Source organism: Apus apus, chromosome 2, assembly GCF_020740795.1.
Source record: "Apus apus isolate bApuApu2 chromosome 2, bApuApu2.pri.cur, whole genome shotgun sequence".
Taxonomy (NCBI): Eukaryota; Metazoa; Chordata; class Aves; order Apodiformes; family Apodidae; genus Apus; species Apus apus.
Window position 1 is genome coordinate 88,796,960 of NC_067283.1, and position 17,670 is coordinate 88,814,629.

General features: G+C 42.6%; 1 protein-coding gene across 4 annotated transcripts in view; it reads right to left on the bottom strand.

The window, feature by feature from the left end:
- Positions 1-6,967: 6,967 nt before the first annotated feature.
- EPB41L4B (erythrocyte membrane protein band 4.1 like 4B) overlaps positions 6,968-17,670 on the bottom strand; it is a 183,477-nt gene continuing 172,774 nt past the window's right edge. For 3 of the 4 annotated variants that reach the window (XM_051609700.1, XM_051609698.1, XM_051609703.1), the window contains 3 exons: positions 17,484-17,552; positions 13,452-13,615; positions 6,968-11,849 (listed from right to left, as the gene is read on the bottom strand). In XM_051609700.1, coding sequence (XP_051465660.1) covers positions 11,780-11,849; positions 13,452-13,615; positions 17,484-17,552 — 303 coding nt within the window. In that variant the 3' untranslated portion in view covers positions 6,968-11,779. The remainder of the gene's footprint in view (positions 11,850-13,451; positions 13,616-17,483; positions 17,553-17,670) is intronic. The other variant, XM_051609699.1, reaches the window with a different exon arrangement.

A 17,670-nucleotide genomic window follows, 5' to 3' on the forward strand; every position in this document is an offset into this window, starting at 1 on the left:
CACTAGGCTTTTGCTCAGCCATTCCTGAGGCCTCTCAGAAACACTCACACAACAAAGAGGGAAATGCTCCTCTTTCTGCAATTGAACTTTAGCAACTCAAGTTTCTACAAGACATTTCATGAGAGCTCTCAATCATTCCTCACTTCTCCCTTCTCTCCGCATCCCCTCTTCCTCACTCAAATTTTATGCTCAAGCCTTGAGCCTGATTATCTACCTTGTGTTCAAAAGATATCCCAGGGCATTCCTAAAAGCCTTTTACCACATATCTAGGGCCAGGCAGAACTTATGAAAAATGCCCGGTAAGAATATGTCATGGTTTAAAGCCTTGGCACCTCATGCAGCACAGGCCAGCACCTTCACTGCGACTGTTTGAATTAGCCCAGCTCTTTTGGAGGGAAGCTGGGGAGACCGGTCCCGTGCTGAAGCTGGGTGTGTGTGTCAGTGCCTTGCTGAGCCCAAACCAAAGCTTCCCTAGAAGAAAAAAGCAGAATTTGTATAAGCATGGGGAAAAAATCTTGTCCATTCCTTTTCCATATGGCATGGAAATGAGGACCAAATCAACAGTAAACTAGCTAGACATGAACACTTGGATTCATATTTTGTATGCTTGCACATCTGGCTGATAATGAGACATGATTTATTGCAACCTCTAATAAGATGTATGGGCATCTATGGAGTGATTAGGGAGAGGAGCTTCCCTCTCCCCCCATCCCTTCGTTTCCTGTTTTAATTTCATAATGGACAGTTTGAATTTTCTACAAACACTAATGGGATCTGTTTTCTCTTGTGGGACTTTGCTCCACCACATTTGGTGAACAAAGATATGAGAAGGTAGCAGGCTTTAGCAGAAGATTGGTGGCCCAGCCCTGTGTGCAATCTGCTAGGGTGGGCTCAGCAATGCCACAAAGAGCAACCATCTGCCTTGACAGGGAAGATTTTCTGTGTACCCCAAAGGACAGAACAGCATTTATAAAAAGACAGTCTTCCATATTAATGAAAAAGCTTGCAGTAAGTTTGCTTAAAGCTGAGCTGAGCTTCAGGTGTCTGACATTATACATCATTGGGTGGGGGCAGCAGTGCCAGCCCTGGAATGTTCTGGGGAGCTGCAGATGCTGGGACTTTTCTACCACCAAGCCCTGTCCTCCTGACCCTTCTCTGCTGGGCTGCTGCAGTTCTTGGCCAGCCTGTGGGCCCCACTAAGACTTTACACCCTGAAACCACTGGAGGCTATGGCAGGGAAGGTATCAGTAACCCACCAGGACCCTTCCTTTCCTCACTGCTTTCCTTCCCAGCAACTCTGTGCCTCTGAACAGCATGATTTTTGTGTCTGATATTGTACAAGTTGCCCAGAAGCCAGTCCCCATCCTCCCGAGGGGCACACTGGAGGGAGGAGTTTCATGTCTTTTGTTAGGCCCCCAAGAGCCCAGAAAAGCCAGAGGTAACTTCTTGCAAATCCCGCATGTGTTCTTCATTACTCCTAGTGAAAAATTCACCCAGTGGGTGAGGTGAGTGAGTGAGGAATTAAGCAGCCATATGCTTCATTTGTGTGGTAGCTAGAGCTGGATGTACTCAGTTACTGCTCCAGCACACATAGCTACAGGCTGTGGAAGAGATACATGCATAATTCATATACTTTTAATTAAATGGTAGTATCTTTCAATATATTTCATTTATTATAATTACCTTTATCTCTTCACACTATGTGACCTACTGAAGCATCACTTTTTTTCCTTTCAGTTACAATATGAGCATAAACAACAATAACTGAACTTTAGGACTAGACCTTCCAAAGCAGAACCAGAGCTGTGCCACGCTCTCCCCACTGAAGAGCAGTGCCAGAATGGGATGCTCGAGAGCTGCTCAGGGAGACAGGGGCTGGCCCACAGCTGCAGGGACAAGTCCTGCAGGTCCTAAAGTTCCTCTCAGGGACTTGGATGCAGTGTCCTTGTAGAGGTTTTCAAACAAGCAAAGCTGTCCTGCAAGACCTTTGTTCAAGCAGACATGGCGATACAGCCAGGGCTCTGCAAGCAGAAGTGAAGGGGCTGGTGGGGACAATGGCTCAGGATTGGCAGAGGTGACCCTTGGAGATCAACAAAGCCATCTTAATGTCGCAGAAAGATTTCTTTCAGGAGTAGGGTGTCCCTAGAAAGTGAAGCCTGGAGCTTTTGCCACTCAATTCATAGGGAATGCACATGTCCTGCTCAAGTCTAGTCTGATGAAAACTAGACTATTCTATGCTGAATTAATTGATCTTCCCAGGGTCTTTCAATGGGCTCCATCAAGATGCAGTGAAGGCAGCAGCTGACCTGCACCTCCCAGTGTATGGGTCTGCCATGGAGCTGCAGCTGTGGAGACAGCTCTTGTGTGGAGGGACACAGGACCAGCGGTGCAGGGGTTCAAGGGAACCAGCACCATGTTGCTGGGGGAGGATGGGAGGTGGAATTTCCTCAAGTGGTGAGGGAGTGCAAATTGCTTGGAAACAACCTTTTGATGATCTTTCGAGGTCCCTTCCAACCCCTAGGATTCTATGATTCTATGATTCTATGACTATTAGAGGAAGAGATTTTCTGCTCCAGGAGGGTAGTTAGCAACTCTGGTTTGTTAGATGCTGCTCTATCAGACGTGGGTTTTATTTTGGTTTGGTTTTGTTATTGTTGTTTTTCTCCACACAAACACACAAAGGAAAAAAAAAGGCAATTAAAAAAGTTTCACTGAGAATTAATGGTGTGTGAGACCAGGTGGGAAAACCCAGAATTTTATTATTGATTCAATTGCCAGAGGAGTAATTTGCATTTGGCAGATAAGAAGTTGTGCTCCTAAAAAAAAACCACATACACACAAAAAAAAAAACAACAAAGAAAAAAAAAGGAGGAATAAAAAAAGGGGGCGAGGGAGGAAAAAAGAGAAGAAGAAAACCACCCAGACTGGGCTGCCCTCATGATTTATTACCACATCATAAGTAACAAGATTAATTCCAGATGTGTTGCCTTGGGAAGGAAGCACTTCAGAGCATGTGAAGTTGACAGTTTGGCTTTATGAAGAGATGAAGCCTCTCCTTCTTCCACCTTTTCCCCCATCTCTTTCCAGTGGTTCCAAGTTTGGCACAGCAATATGGATCCACATAGCTGAAGACCTCATCTAACTGTAGGGGGGACAAAGGGATGGCCATGGCTACCCTGCAGGAGTACTGGGAGGAGGGGGAGGTTGCTGAAACATGCTACCTGAAGCAAGAAGAAAGAATGAAAGAAGGAAGGAAAGGGTATCTTTTGTCACGTTTCTTCAGGGTATCTTCATTCACTAATGCCTTGTTGTTAAAATGGAGTCTAACCCTCCAAAAATGTGACTCATTTTAAGGACTGAGCAAATGCCTCCAGGGAGGCAACTACGGCATGGGCAGCACTGGCCAGAGGTTTCAGGGGTGGAGCAGCTGGAGGGGAGATGGAGATGGAGAGATGAGTGATATACAGGGGAAGGGTAGAAGACAAGTGCGGATGGAGAAGCACCTACTGAAGGTCAGGGAAAGCAAGGGCTGCAAGGGATTTCAGAAAAAACCAAAATATTTTCATCTGGAAAGCAAACAAAGCCAGAGGTGTTTGTGTAGGAAGGGAAGGATGCTCAGTGAGGTGAAGGGAGCAGGTGTCCGTGAGCCAGTCAGTGGGTGAGTGCCAAGCAGGGGAAGGAGGAGTATTAGCAGGATGGCATGGAGAGACATGAAGGGCTAGGAGCAGGTGGTTTGAGGAGATACCTTCTGCTCCTGGTGGCTTGTGATAAGCAGGGCAAGTCATTGAGCTGGCCAGAACTCACACTGAGCCTTTGCTCTTAAGGCTGGAAATAGAAAATGGGAGAGCTCTTGGGCTGCAAAGCTAAGTCAGCTCCAGCACTCCCATTCCTCATCTCTGTACCCCAGCAGTCTTGGTGGAAGTGCTTCCTGGGGCTGTCACCCTTGTGTTGCAACAAAAGGGCCATGAGCCAGAGCAATGAGGATGCTGCCAGTCTCGTTTAGTGCTGCCAAAGGCACTGACTGCAGCCCTGATGTGGGCTTTGCTCCTTGAGCAAAGTCTGGCCCCACAGGGTTCAGCTGGCTTTGGAGGGCACAGGTTCAAAACTCCTTTGCAGGAGGGAGGAGTGACCAGTCTCACAGTGATGGCCCTGCCATTAAATCTCCAATTTCACACACCCAGGTAGAGGGCAGCTCACACTGATCTCCTGCCCCAAAGCCTTGCACATCTCCTCATGCCAGTGGGACCTTGCAGCACCACAGCCTCCAAAATCTCCAGAGCCCCAGCACTTATATGTGCCTCTTACACGCACAAGAGCCACAGCTCTCAGCCTCCTCCCTGGCCCCAAACCCTCCCTGGGTGACCCTGGAGCTGCAAACATCTCCCCACTTCCCAGCACAGCAGCAAAGGACCCACCTTGGAGGATGCAGCCCTTGTATCAGCCATGGCAAGAAGTGTACCACAGGAGGGAGGAGGTGCTGGGGGGTCTTGGCAGCCCACTCTCCAGAAAGAAAACCCAAACAATCCTTGTTGCCCTCCTCCTAAGTCACCCTGTGCTCTTGCCAAGCCTGGCACTGCTGGAGGGGGCCAGCAGCCAGAGCAGAGCAGGAGGCAGCACAGAAACCACAATTCTGGTTGTTGTTTTCAAAAGCAGCAAGGCAAATTGTTTGTTTGGTTTGTTTTTTTAAGAAGATACTTGAGTTCTGTCCATCACTGGGGCCCTGTGATGCTAAGCATCACTGACTAAATATCTTCAAAGAAAAGAATTTATGCTGTTTTCTTTGGGTTTCCACAAGAGTTTGCTAATGAAAGGCTGAGGAGGAACGATGCAGGAGGGTAAGTGTCTCTCTGCTTGGAAAGCTGAACAATCAGTGCATGAAGCAGTCAAGATCTGTGTGGCTTTTACACCTCACTGCTGTGCCAGATACTCTGATGGCAGAGCTGTGCAGTCACTGGCATTGTACAGCACACACACTACAGAAATATCCATTATATATATATATATATATAATTAGTATCAATTGCGTATGACCTACGTAACAATGCATTAGTATATAAGTAGTTTTAAAGTAAACTGAAAAGACAAAAATTGCTTTAGGCAGTTTGCCATCAGGCAGCCCTGCAGGTGCTGATGTGGGTTGTTTGCTGCTCTTTCTCCCTTTCATTTCCTCCTCTCTCCCTGACCATAACAGACCCTAAAGCCTGGCAAGAAGACACGTCACATACCATATGTGCTACTGGCAGCACAGAAGATACAGCTGCAATGTTCAGGTTTGTCAAGCTCATCTGATGCCACAGCTAAGTCCATCTCATGCCCAGTTTCTCACAAAAAAAGTGCAAGCTGCTCTCCTCATCTGACTCAAGGAGCTGGGGATGCTCCCATGAACTGGTGCTGGGGTGGCTGAGGAAGGGCCACGAGTGGTCTTTTATTTCCCTCATTCCTTGGTGTGTCGTCCAGCAGACCCGATGACAGGCAGCCCTGAGGCTGGGTTTGCTGTAGTGTTGCCCCTCAGGGCAAGTTGCACTTGGGCATGGGAATCCCAGTGCTGCCCAGCCCCAAAGTCTTCACTGTAGTTGGCAAGAGCATGGCCATGGCCTTTCATGGGGGCTGGAGCTTCTTGCACCAGCCTGCATCTGCACCCATGAAGGCACCTTTCTGCCCCATTGCTGCAGCAGGATTTGTGCAATACAGCCAGGTTGGTAACCATTGCCTCATCTTCCCCCCTGCCCCAAATTAATAGTGCCTGCACACAAAGTCTGCTCTCTGCTCTAGAAAGCACAACCCATGAGAAACAGCATTTACCTCAACCACCTCTCGCCCAGTCCTGTAGATCAGCCATCTGATAATAAACCTCAAAATTGTGCAGATTTACACCTCTGTAGTGCTCACATTTTTCAGTGCAGTCAAGTTACTAGAGTATTTGCTGGCCTTTTAGCACACAGCTTCTCATTTCTCAACATCCCAGAACACTATTTCTTTAGCAAAGCAGTGTATTAAGGGGAATTAATTACCTAGGTTTGCTGGCTGGATAATCAATTTTCTTGGTATAAATTGAGTACTGATGAAAGAACTTTGATCTGTTGCTTCCTTTGCTTTCTCCGCATAGAGATTAAAAACAGATGAATACCCAGCTGGAGAAATTGGGATGAGGTCGTATTCCTTCTGAATATAGTGTTTTGCAACCTCAGAAAATGGGGTGAATGTTACTGGGATTTCATTTAATTGGTGCTCTGGGAAAGTTAATATCAAAAACGTCCTGATTTAGTGATCTTTCAACAAAGGAAAATGGAAATGCTTCATTCTGAAGCAACTTTTCATTTAGACATTTAAAGAATGGCAAAATCAAGGGCAAAAGTCTGAGTCAAATGTTTTAATTGTGTTAAAGCAAAAAATATTTACAACTAACAGGATTTGTTTGCTTTTTTGTTTGGTTGGTTGGTTTGGTGTTTGGTTGGTTGGTTGGTTCATTTTTTTTGGGGGGGTTATTTTAAAGTTTTCCTTCATGGAGCAGTTTAATAACCTGAGGTCTCTCAGCTCTCTGTGAAAAGGAAGATTTCTCCCCCCTCCTTCCACTCCAGTTATGCTTTTGGCCACCTTCTGAGCCCCAGCTGAAAGACCAGCAACTCGCCACGTTTCATGTTTCTCTACCTTGAATCCTTCCAGTGTTTTTCCAGCTCTGGGATTCAGCAAAGCGCACCCCAACTAAAGACCCAACAGATGACTGACCCTACAATGCTGGTCTGTAACTTTAAGTTGGAGAAAACCCTCTGGGATTTTTGAAGAAATTATCTGGTTTTAACTTAGGATGCTTTTATTTATTCATTCATTCATTCATTTATTTATTTATTTATTTTTAATGAATGTGGATCCACTTTATTAGCAACCAGATGTTTCCTTTAATCAACACACGGCCCCATGCCTCCTAAATGACTGCTTTGACTACAAATTGCTCAGACTCTGGGATTTATTTTTCATCTCATTTATTGCAGGCATGAATACAGGAACAGGTAAACAGCTGAGCCGTAAAAGTTTCTCTCTAGGCATGTTTTCAACAAAATGCCATCATACACTGCCTGATGATACACGCTGCTACTCAAATGAAACGTAATGGTGCGAGCAATCTTACTTCAAAGCTGCTACCCACCAGTCCAAGCTGCAGCTGCCAAAGAAGCCTTCTCCTCCACCTGCTCTCTCCCTTCCCTCCTTCTCCACGTCATCTGCAGGTTCTTTTACGGCACTTAACTTTACAAAACACAGTTGCAAGGCTGATCTTACATGCAATTACAGATCACCCTCAGTATATTTATTGCAAACTCCTTGAACATCAGGACATTTAAAAAAGAAAAGAAAAAAAGAAACAATATTCCATTGCATAATTAAGAGAAGATTTTTGTAGCCAATGAACCAGAAATGTATTCATTAAAAAAAAAAAAAGAAATAAAAACAAAGGATATTTGTAAACTGTTCAAACAAAACATGATGCTGCCTCCAACGAAGCACTTCACTGCATTGCCAGCTCTGTTTCAAATGGGCACATAGGCCTCCTGTTGCAAGAGAGTTGTGAAGCCACAAACTGAAACTTTGGAGGAGTTAATTTTCAAACATTGCACTTTCAGGGGCTATGCATGTTTGCAACATGAAAAGTCTGCACACACTGTGGGATTTGATAGAGATGTGGGATCTCAAACAACATTTCTAAAGAAAATCGGGTTTCTCCTTTTAAAACAAAATAGTGAAAACACCAGAACCACACAGAAACGAAGCACAACTGGTTGGCTGTCATGAGAGACCGCAATAAGAGAAAATATTTAACTCCTTGCATAGCTATTTAAATGGCCAATAAATTTTGCTGGAATCACCCAAACAGGACAACATTGCGTTCTGGTGCTTACAGACTTCACGTTGGAAAGCTGGGATCTGCTGACCGGGTCACAGCATCACTCGAGGCACTGTCAAGAGCCAGGGCTACCCCTGATAGGCACTGCCACTGGGGCTACAGTGGAGGTTTCATCAACCAGCTGCTCCCAAACTGGGCACAACTACAGGGAAGCCTCCATGCTTGTGCCACAGTAAGTTACCCCAGCTCTCTGCTCACCCCATGACGGCTAAAAGCTGTTCTGACAACAGGGTTTTTCTGGCAGTAAACGTACACCTAACGTGCAAGGCTTTTGCTGGCAGTGCTATGTCGATACCTCAAAGCACCCCGGACGATGTAGCCATGTCAGCAAGGGTTTGCAATGCAGACCTAACCAGAGGGATGGAGAGCAGGATTCATCTCACTTAACTTTAAGCATTATAAAGGTAGACATTGAAGTCAGAGGCACCTCCAGAAGGCAGTTCCTTTGGTCTCTCTTCAGGTGAGAGCTGGGCATATTAACCTTAGGTGAGATGAACCCCTTCTCAGGAAAGCTGAAGAGGCAAACTCCTTTCAGTCACCTGTTCCTGTCACCTGCTCTGGACACCATGCTTCAGAAGGCCGCTGTTCAAATGCGTTGTCTTTACACATCTCAATGTACATGATAATGATAGCCTGTGCTGGGCTCCATGCTGCCACAACTACACACGCAAGCTCATTAAAGCTAGCTCAGATACTTCTGCACTATTATACAGACATACCCTCAGGCAGAGTATCCTTTAACACCTGTACAGTTAAAGTCTAGGGGCAAATCTCGACTATCTGCCCCTCAGTATATGTTCATGTTGACATTGTCTTGTTTAAAGTAGTTTTGGGTAACAGGTGTCCTAACACTGTAATTCCCAAACAGAGGTGAGGCAGGAGTGTTTATTCAGAGGATGTGAAAACTGAGATGCTTAAGCATGGCTGAAGAAGGTACGTAGTAAGAAAGAACAAGGTGATGACATTCTGCAGTTAAAAGCTTAGTTTGATATCAGTAAAACAGTTTTAATAAAGCTCCATTAGACTGCAGAATAGGGAACAGTGGCAGCCAGTGGATAAGACACTAAAACAAGACAAGGCAAGGTACTTGGGGTCGTTCTGTGGAAAACATCCCACAGGAACTAAGTGGGCACACAAGCCTTTCGGTCGGCTCCTGGTGGGAACCAAGGAGGGAAGAGTCTCAGCTCTTCCTCAGCTATGTCAAGGCATGCCTCATCTATAAAGACTTGGGCACTGTAAAGTAACCTTGGTTCAAGTTTCATGTTTTCCAGTTCTGGCTATTTCAGCTAAAGATTTTTTATACAACAGGAGCAAAACATTGCATTTTAAATAAACTGATAGCTTGTTTATGAGCCAGAACATCTGATGGGCTGGTCTGAGTCAGGCATTTGGTTTTGCTAAAGGCTTTTGCTTATATGACCAGACTGCCCTAATGTGGGTAATTGGATCTCTTTGCCCCCAAGTGTGAAGACATATTGTGGGGTTCCCAAAGTCCACTCCGTGGCAATCAGTACAACTGCAGTGTGCATTCAGATCTGTTTTTTTCTGTTTTTCCTTGACAATGATTTTATGAAACTGCCACCAGTTCACATACAAGCGGGGGTTGCCTAACAGCAGTCAGAAGACCAGATTCAGCTAGAGTGGAATGCCATTCTCAACCTTACTTTGCTTTCTGCTCCCAAAACAGCACCTCTAATTAAAAATATTTTATTTCTTCTTTTATTTTGTTCTGTTTGTTTGTCAGTTTTTTTAATTGTTCTTCACAATGCTCACTTTTACTTGGGTGCAGACAAAATGTGCTGCTGCTTCTCCCTTCCCCCAACACCTTCTGGGAAGTGGTGAGAAAAGAGGACATAGAAGATGCAGCCTTTTGTGTCTGTTGCATTTTCCTCTCCTTTCTTATTTCTTCACAGGGATTTAATGTTCTTAATCCAGTTTTAATAGCCTTGGATTGATGGAGTGGTACATCAAAACATAAGGAACAGAAATGTCCTGGCACTGTAACTAAAAGGTGGGCAGTGTACAAGTCATATCTGGTTACCCAGCAGGGTCACCTGAGCACTCCGGAACCTGCATTCCAGGTGTGCTTCTCTGGCTGCTTGTGCCCATTGCTTTTATTTAGCTACTTCATTGCATTTTGTATTGTGAGTTTCTACCCAAAACTTGTGTTGTTTATTTTGCTCCATTTTATGGCAACCAGACAGGTTTGGGTTTGGTGAATTTAACTGGCGAGTCTAATACTAGTTTCTTGTCCTAGTAAATATAAAATAGACGAGTCATTTTATATGCCCATATTGCAATCCACAGTCCTACGGTGCTCTCAAGAATTCTCATTTCAGAAAAAGAACACAACCCAACTCTGAAGAAAACCCAGTCTCACAGCAGTCACTTCCCAGCCTCCACACAAACAAACTGCTTAAGCTGACATAAAGCCATCATAATCAGTATCAAATGATGGGCAGATCTTTTATCTTAATACAAACAAGAGAACAAAGTGTACAGAGTAACAGAAAAATAGACATCTTCAGCCATACAAAATGCACAAAAGCTTTCTGTTGGAAGAGTACCTTGTAGCTAACAGTCAGTTGTTCGTAGCTTTCTAGATGACCGTGCACTACTGAACCAGGGGAAATGGAGAACTTCTTTCTTCTTCTTTTTTTTTTTTTTTTTTCCCTAGGAAACGGTTGGTAGCATTACCTGTATACAATAAACACCCTCCTTGGGGCTATGGTTCTGCTAGTGCTGGACCACCCACCCCACCTGATGCCTGAGATAGCTCCACTGAACGTAGAGGCTGCTTGTGTGCTGGAGGTGAGCAGGACGTGTGGCCAAGCATAACCTCCCCAGGTTTGCCAGTACACACGTGCTGGTTAGTAGAATGAAGAAATGGGTATAGACACAGCTATGCTATAAACTATCATCGTTACTATTATTTAAAGTGATCGGTCAATCCATGTCAGTCAGGAAGGTGGTTTATCTACCCAGGGAGGAAAAAAAATCTTCCCTGGATGAGCTACATCCACACAGCTGAAGCTCTGCAACCTTCAGTGCTGGAGCAGAAGCTGCCTGAGTGTGGGCAAGCCCTAATGCCTAGGCAATCTGAAGAAGGTAAAACTTGTCCCTTAGTTAAAAAAAGTCAGTATCAAGCTAGAAAGTCAGTAGCAAATTACTTTAAACAACGGATTTTTTTCATTAATGGAAATACAGTAGGGTTTACTTGAAGGTTTAGGTCAAGATGACAAACTATAGGGAGTGTTGGGTGTAAATACCTGTATGGTGGGGTGTCTTTCCCCCTTGCAGCTATTTATATCTCTGAGTGAAGATTAAGATTAGGAATTTAATAAGACAACCGTTTATTCTTCTGTGGAGACTAACAGTCCTGGGGTTAGCATGTAATAATCATTCTTCTGCCTTAAAAATGGTTATTTAACAAATAGCAGTAGCTCATTGCAATTTTCAGTTGTACAAAATGACATATTTTCTATGTTACTATCAAAATATTCTGCATAACATTAATTTCTGTGCACTTATTAACATATGTACAGAACAGTGTTTCCCAATAGAAATCAGTATGCTCCTTGCTGATCCTTTTTGCCCTAGATTTACCAGAACCAAACCTGAAATTGTGTTAATAGTATAAAATCTCAGGAGAGATAAAGGATTGAAGGTTTATTTCCCAGCAGCAAACGAATAAAGGAACTCCTTCAAGTTACAGTCTAGCTGAGACTCAGTTTTAACCAACCGTGGTGAATCCAGGCGAGTCAGGAATATCACACATTTTCCCGATGCGTTATGTTGAGTACACAGAAGCAGAGGAATGTAAACAGACAGAAGGCACATGAAAGGCCCCAATCCATTCTCCATCTGATAGAAGTGCGAATTTCATAATTCTGTCATCAAGAGTCTTTTCATCATTTTCTCTCTCTCAAGTTCACGCCTCAGAGTCTCAGCGCTGTGTAATGAATGCACAAACAGCCAATTATGGGAACAACAAGTCTCAGATTTCAATTTAAAATAATTAACATTTTCAAAATACCAAAGGAGGGAGAAAAAGGTCAAACTCGATTCAGTGCAATGGCTGATAACTGATGGCTGATTCAAAAACAAGTACTGCTTGATATTTTTGAAGAGCAAACAGAGGCAGGAAAAGGACATAAAAGAAGCACAGGGCAAAGCAGTTTTGGGATGTAATGTCACTCCTGTTAAAGGCTACTGACTTCAAATGATGCTGGACTGGGACTCTAAAAATGAAACAGCTACAGTAAATGCCATCACAAAACACTGGTGTTACAGCCTTCTGCTCCTCAGCATGGTCTGATATTGGGGGACAGTACTGCACACATCAAGGTGTGGGAAGCAGAGCCCAAAGCCCTTGCTTTCACACACCAAATAATTTCAGAGCTTGCAGGCTCTGCAACACTGGGAATGCCCTGGGCTAGGGATTCCATTTCTTAATAAATAGTGTGGGGAAAAAAATAAAACATTCACTGTGTTGTTCTGAGAGTTAAGTATCTAATGCTTGTGAAACAGTTTGAAGATTTAAACTGTAGTGCAGAAATCTTGCAGCTCATTCATGGACAAGCAGGGCTGGAAACACCTTCTTCTGCTCAAGACATCCTACAGAAGCTGAGTTCAATGCTACAGCTTCAGAATTCTATTTTCACTGGACCAATAAATTTTTAGATGAGTTAGCAACATTGAACAAGTGTGCAGGTGCAGTTAAACCATCTGCAAAAAGTGATTAGCAAATGAAAACATGAATTGACTGTGAGTAAACCTATAAAAACCTCATTTGTTATGATGCCAAAGAAATATTTTTCTCTTCAACATAAGCCTAGGACTCTTTGTGCTCCAGAAGCATTGAGTATATCCACTCCTACAGCTGTAGTCGGTATACTATCAGCATGGGAAATTCAGCTTTTATTAATTTCTACAATAAGAAGCCAGCATGCAAAAATGGTAGGATGGAAGAACAGAAAAATGAAAGCAGGCTGCCTGTGGAAAGATGGGATGGCTTGTTGTTTCTCTGAGAAACTCCAAGAAAGAGCACTGTAGCTTGACATCACACAAAAAAGAAAGAAAAAAAAAAAAATGAAAAAAAAAAGAGGAAAATGAAAGAAAACCAGTGCCTGCTTCTCATTTAAAAGAGCAGACATTTCTCAACCTCAGCTTTCCCCCATGGATATTTAACTTCAGAAAACAAATTGAAACAGCAATTATTAAAAGAAAACTTTTGTGGTTCAGACAAAATAAGTTGCCCGATAAAAATCTGCACAACACTTTCTCTCCAGGCCATTGGGCACAGAAATGGGATGCTGCTGGCTGCAGCAGTTAATGAAGGTAGTTGCTGTTTTTTTAATCTGAGCGATATGAGTTATAGCTATTTCTTTACACAACCCATCTATTCTGAAGTAGGTGTCAAGCAGCAACGAGAAATCTTTCGATATCAAAGGAAATGGCACTTTATGGTAATTATGACAGAAAAAGAGAAACAAAGCTGATTCCTTTAATGTAGAAAGCATCATGGTATTTCTGTGAAAGAACTGCACAGTACCTGTCTGCCAGTGAAACTGGTTTATGCGACGTATACACTGTCTGGACTGTTGGAGTTGGTATAGTCTCTGCCAAAGATCTCAGCACAGGCGATGGAGTCAGCGGTGTTATCTTAGGAGACGACTGCACCACACAGCATTGTAATTTGCTGTCTGTAAATTCTGCCTACAAAAATATATATACAGACACAGAAAGGAAAAAAAAAAAAGTAGATTAACTTCTAGTGTTCTTAGTCCCCTTCAATTCATTGTCACTCAGTAACAACAACTACTAACAGGAACAAAAGGGAGGCTGTAGCTATAGCTGCTCAGTGAAACCTCCGTAGATGTAGAACAGGCACTTCTTTTGATGGCTCTTTCAGAGCTGTGCCTGAGGGACAAGCTTGATGGCAGCATGCACTATGTGAGATGAAACTCCACATACAGGACTGGCAGCATTTGGATAAAATACATAATAAACTTGGAGAATGCTGCTTATCATTATTGTGCTTTCCCTAAAAATAATACCGAACACTGACCACACGTGATTTCTGGACTGTTCTTTAGAAATCCTACCCTATTTGCTGCTGGGTCTTCTGCCTACCCTGTGTTTTCTAACAGCCAGGAGTCCAGGCTTGTAAAAGTTTTCACAGTGTCCACCCCTTTCCCATATTTGCTAACTGGAACAAGCCTCGAGAGAAATATTGTTGCACTATCTAGTGACAGGCAATGTTTAAGCAACATTGGAAGTACCAGTTTAAGACAAAAAGCAAGCAAACATCTCCGGTCTTTCAGGTGAGGGGTATCGGGGCTGCAGTGTTACAGCAGAGGTGAGGCCAACCTATACAAATGGAGAGGGAGGATCCACGAAAATAAACCAGCCCTCTCTTGATTTTTGGTATGGACTATTTCTCATGCCAAACCAGTGGCTGTGGGACACGTATGACCCTGACCTGGGAAGAGCATAGAGCAAATGCAGGTTGTCAGTGCATCAGGACCATAGGAAACTCTTCTACTGGTATCAGCTTCATTTCTTTCTTGACAACTTCTTCTTCTGAACTTGGTTCAGACTTTAAGGCAGGGAAGTAGAAAAGTCACCATCATAAGGAAGTAGCTATCTGAATAGCAACTTTATTTTTTTCATTGTCTTAATGATTTCTCAAATTCTGCAAGCCACACAGGATCAATGCCAAACCTAAACAACTTGGTTTAATCAGTGGGACAATTATTTCAGCCCAGGAAAAAAATGTCTCTGTTAAGTTTGCTTGCTTATTGTCACTTTTTAACACGTATCTGCTCACATTTCAGCTAAACACATCTGATATGCTCCAAAACAACCTCTGAAGTAAAAGGAATGTTACGAATTCCACAAAATTAGTAAAATGGAAAACATAAAACCAAATGAAGAAACTCTCCCTCTAGTCCTGACCGATGATGTGTGTAAATACTGGCTAATACAACCTGTTCAAACTTCTCTGTCATTCAGCTTTTAAAACTCAACCTTACAAGGTGCAGAAGTATCAAATTTGTTGTTCATCATACAGCATCCCTGTCCTCTGAGGACTTCCAGATCTTACTTTCTGACATGAGAAGGAGGCACCATTCTGTGAGGCTTACGTAAATTCTCCCAGCCTTACTGAAACCAGCACAGCAATGACAAATTATACTTGCTGAAGGTTTGCCCTGAGTCCTAAAGTATATTTGCTCTGGATAATGTTTTTACAGTATGTATCCAAAGCATGTTTATATATATATATATGCTTGCACAGCATGTTTGAGCCAAATATTTAACTGATCTAAACAGATATAATGTCATTAATTTAAATCTATGTGACTCATACCAGCCTGAGAATATGGTCATCAAGCTTCCCATTTCTCTACAGAATCTCTGAAATTCAAAGGGATTCCTGGTGTGAAGATTATTTTTAAACATTCCAGGCAACCACACTCCCTAATTTTTCCTCTGACAAAATTAACACAACTGCATATACACCACCAAATTAGAAGCCCTATATAGAAGGCAAAGCCTTTCAGATGTCACTGTTGACAACTTTTTTCCCCTTGATGTTTTGTTCCAAGCAAAACAAAAACAAAACAAAAGTGAAAGGGAAGGGGAAGAAAGGAAAAGAAAAAGAAAAAAGACCAAACAAACAAGGAAAAAGATTAACAGATACCACACCATCTGGAACTGTGTGCGATGGGAGAACGTTCAGAGTTAGGTCTGCCTGCAAGTCCTAGCACTGATCTAGACCTTTCCCTCACAGCTCCCACCTGTGGTGCAGGTCCCTTCAAGGCCTTGGCAGAGCATCAGGATGGACTGAAATGCTGCTGGGCTGAAGTACATCTCTTTGGGCTGGGATGGAGGACAGTGAAACACAGGACCAAGTCTAATTAACCTTCCAAATTGTTTCCCCATCTTTAGGCAGTCCTCTAGGTAACTGCTCGTTTACCACAAATACTCAAATGTAACTCACTAAAAGGAATGTATGGAGTCTTATGACACACACCACTACACAGGTATTGTAATGTATTGTATTTAAATATTTCTGATCTGGATTCTGTGCTCCACTCTGCCTAGGGAAATGGGACTTGATGGGAGAAGAGGGGATTTCAGAAAGATTAGTTTGAATTTTACTTTGCTGCTTCTCTCCTGACAGAGCATAACAAAAATCTCAACATTTGAATTTGCCACAAAACAGCCATTTTCTGCACAATGGAAATTTCTGTGAGTAAGTATGTCAGGGAAACTTCTGTTTAGATTTTAAAGTTCAGTCCCCGCACAATGATAAAAAAATATTTTTATAGCCCTCCTAAGTTTTGCCGTCATCATAACTGTCACAGGCAGAAAAATTATTTCCTGACAATCATCACTAACTTGTGGGAAAGCTATTCTGGGCATATTTTCTGCTTATATGAAGTAGCACAATGAAAGACACAAACACTGTAACTTTGGCTTTGCTTTTACCACTATTATACTATCTGAAATTGGCCGAGCTAGTGAAAAGTTGCTGTGGTCTACTTTGTGTATTTTTTTATACCATTAATTAGAGCTCAAAAGTGGCACTGATACAGCCTGGGGAGCCTAACTAAGTCTGGCTTTAAAATACCTATTTGGAGAAAAACAATATTTAGATGAAAGCGCATAAACAGGTTTATTGTGAAAGAAAAGTCTCTTTCTTTAAAACATTAAATGCAGGTAATTGCTGCACATGGCCCAACAGTCATTGAGGTTACTTATCTATGATTATATGCCAGAAACAGATTGCTGCTTCCAGTAAAAGTCAAGGTTGAAGTCTGAAATGCTTAATTTTGTGAATGCAATTAAAAAACTGTAAGCTTAGAAAAATAATTGAAGAATGTTTCTTATAGAGTACATAATTTTGTCATACTTATTGCAGAATGCCTCTGCCCTTAAAGTAGGACTCGGATTGGATTTAGTTTTTAGCTTGTCAAATAATTGTTTCCTGTTTGTATGTAGTTTACCTTACCCAGCCCCCTACATCTCAACTTCTGTGAAAGTTTAACAAGAATTAAGTTCAATGCTTGATTCAAGTTATTAAGTAAACATAGGAGTTTATACAAGGATACCATTGTAGTCATCAGCACACAAAGTATAATTCTTCCTTAAAATTCAGATGTAAATTCAATGAATATCTTTTTGTGATGGCACAGCAGGCTGTTTCAGGCAGGAGGCCATGCAACTGCTAGACAGAGGACTAAGTCTTCCCATTCCCTTATTGCTCCTTGGAAAGATGCTACGGAGCTTCACAGATGGCCTCTACAATCCTGAACTGAACAACACTTTGGGACCAAGCACATTAACGGTGAGCCTTGACATTTCACTCTTAGTCCTCTGTCTAGTAAGCAGCAAGGTCTGATCGCAGGCAAGTTAATTATTGCACAATGGGAATATTCAACTGATTCTCACTCTGATTTCTGCTTCGAAGTAATCTTTTTTTTTAGGATTGCTTAGCGCTTAATTTTCTGACACTGTTGAAAAAAATCAGTTGGAATTGTGTTAAATACACAGCTTTTTAGTTGCATGTTCTACTTACAGAAAACTGTGGTACTGTTGTAAAAGGATCGAAAAAAGGATTAGATGTATCAGCAGGGAATGTCTTTATCTTTAAAAAAGATAAAGAAAAAGATGTTACTTTCAGAGCATAAAAACGCAAAAGAAAAAAAAAAGCAGCAAAGCATTGCAACTACAGTGACATAGCCAACAAATCAGAGAAGTTCAGC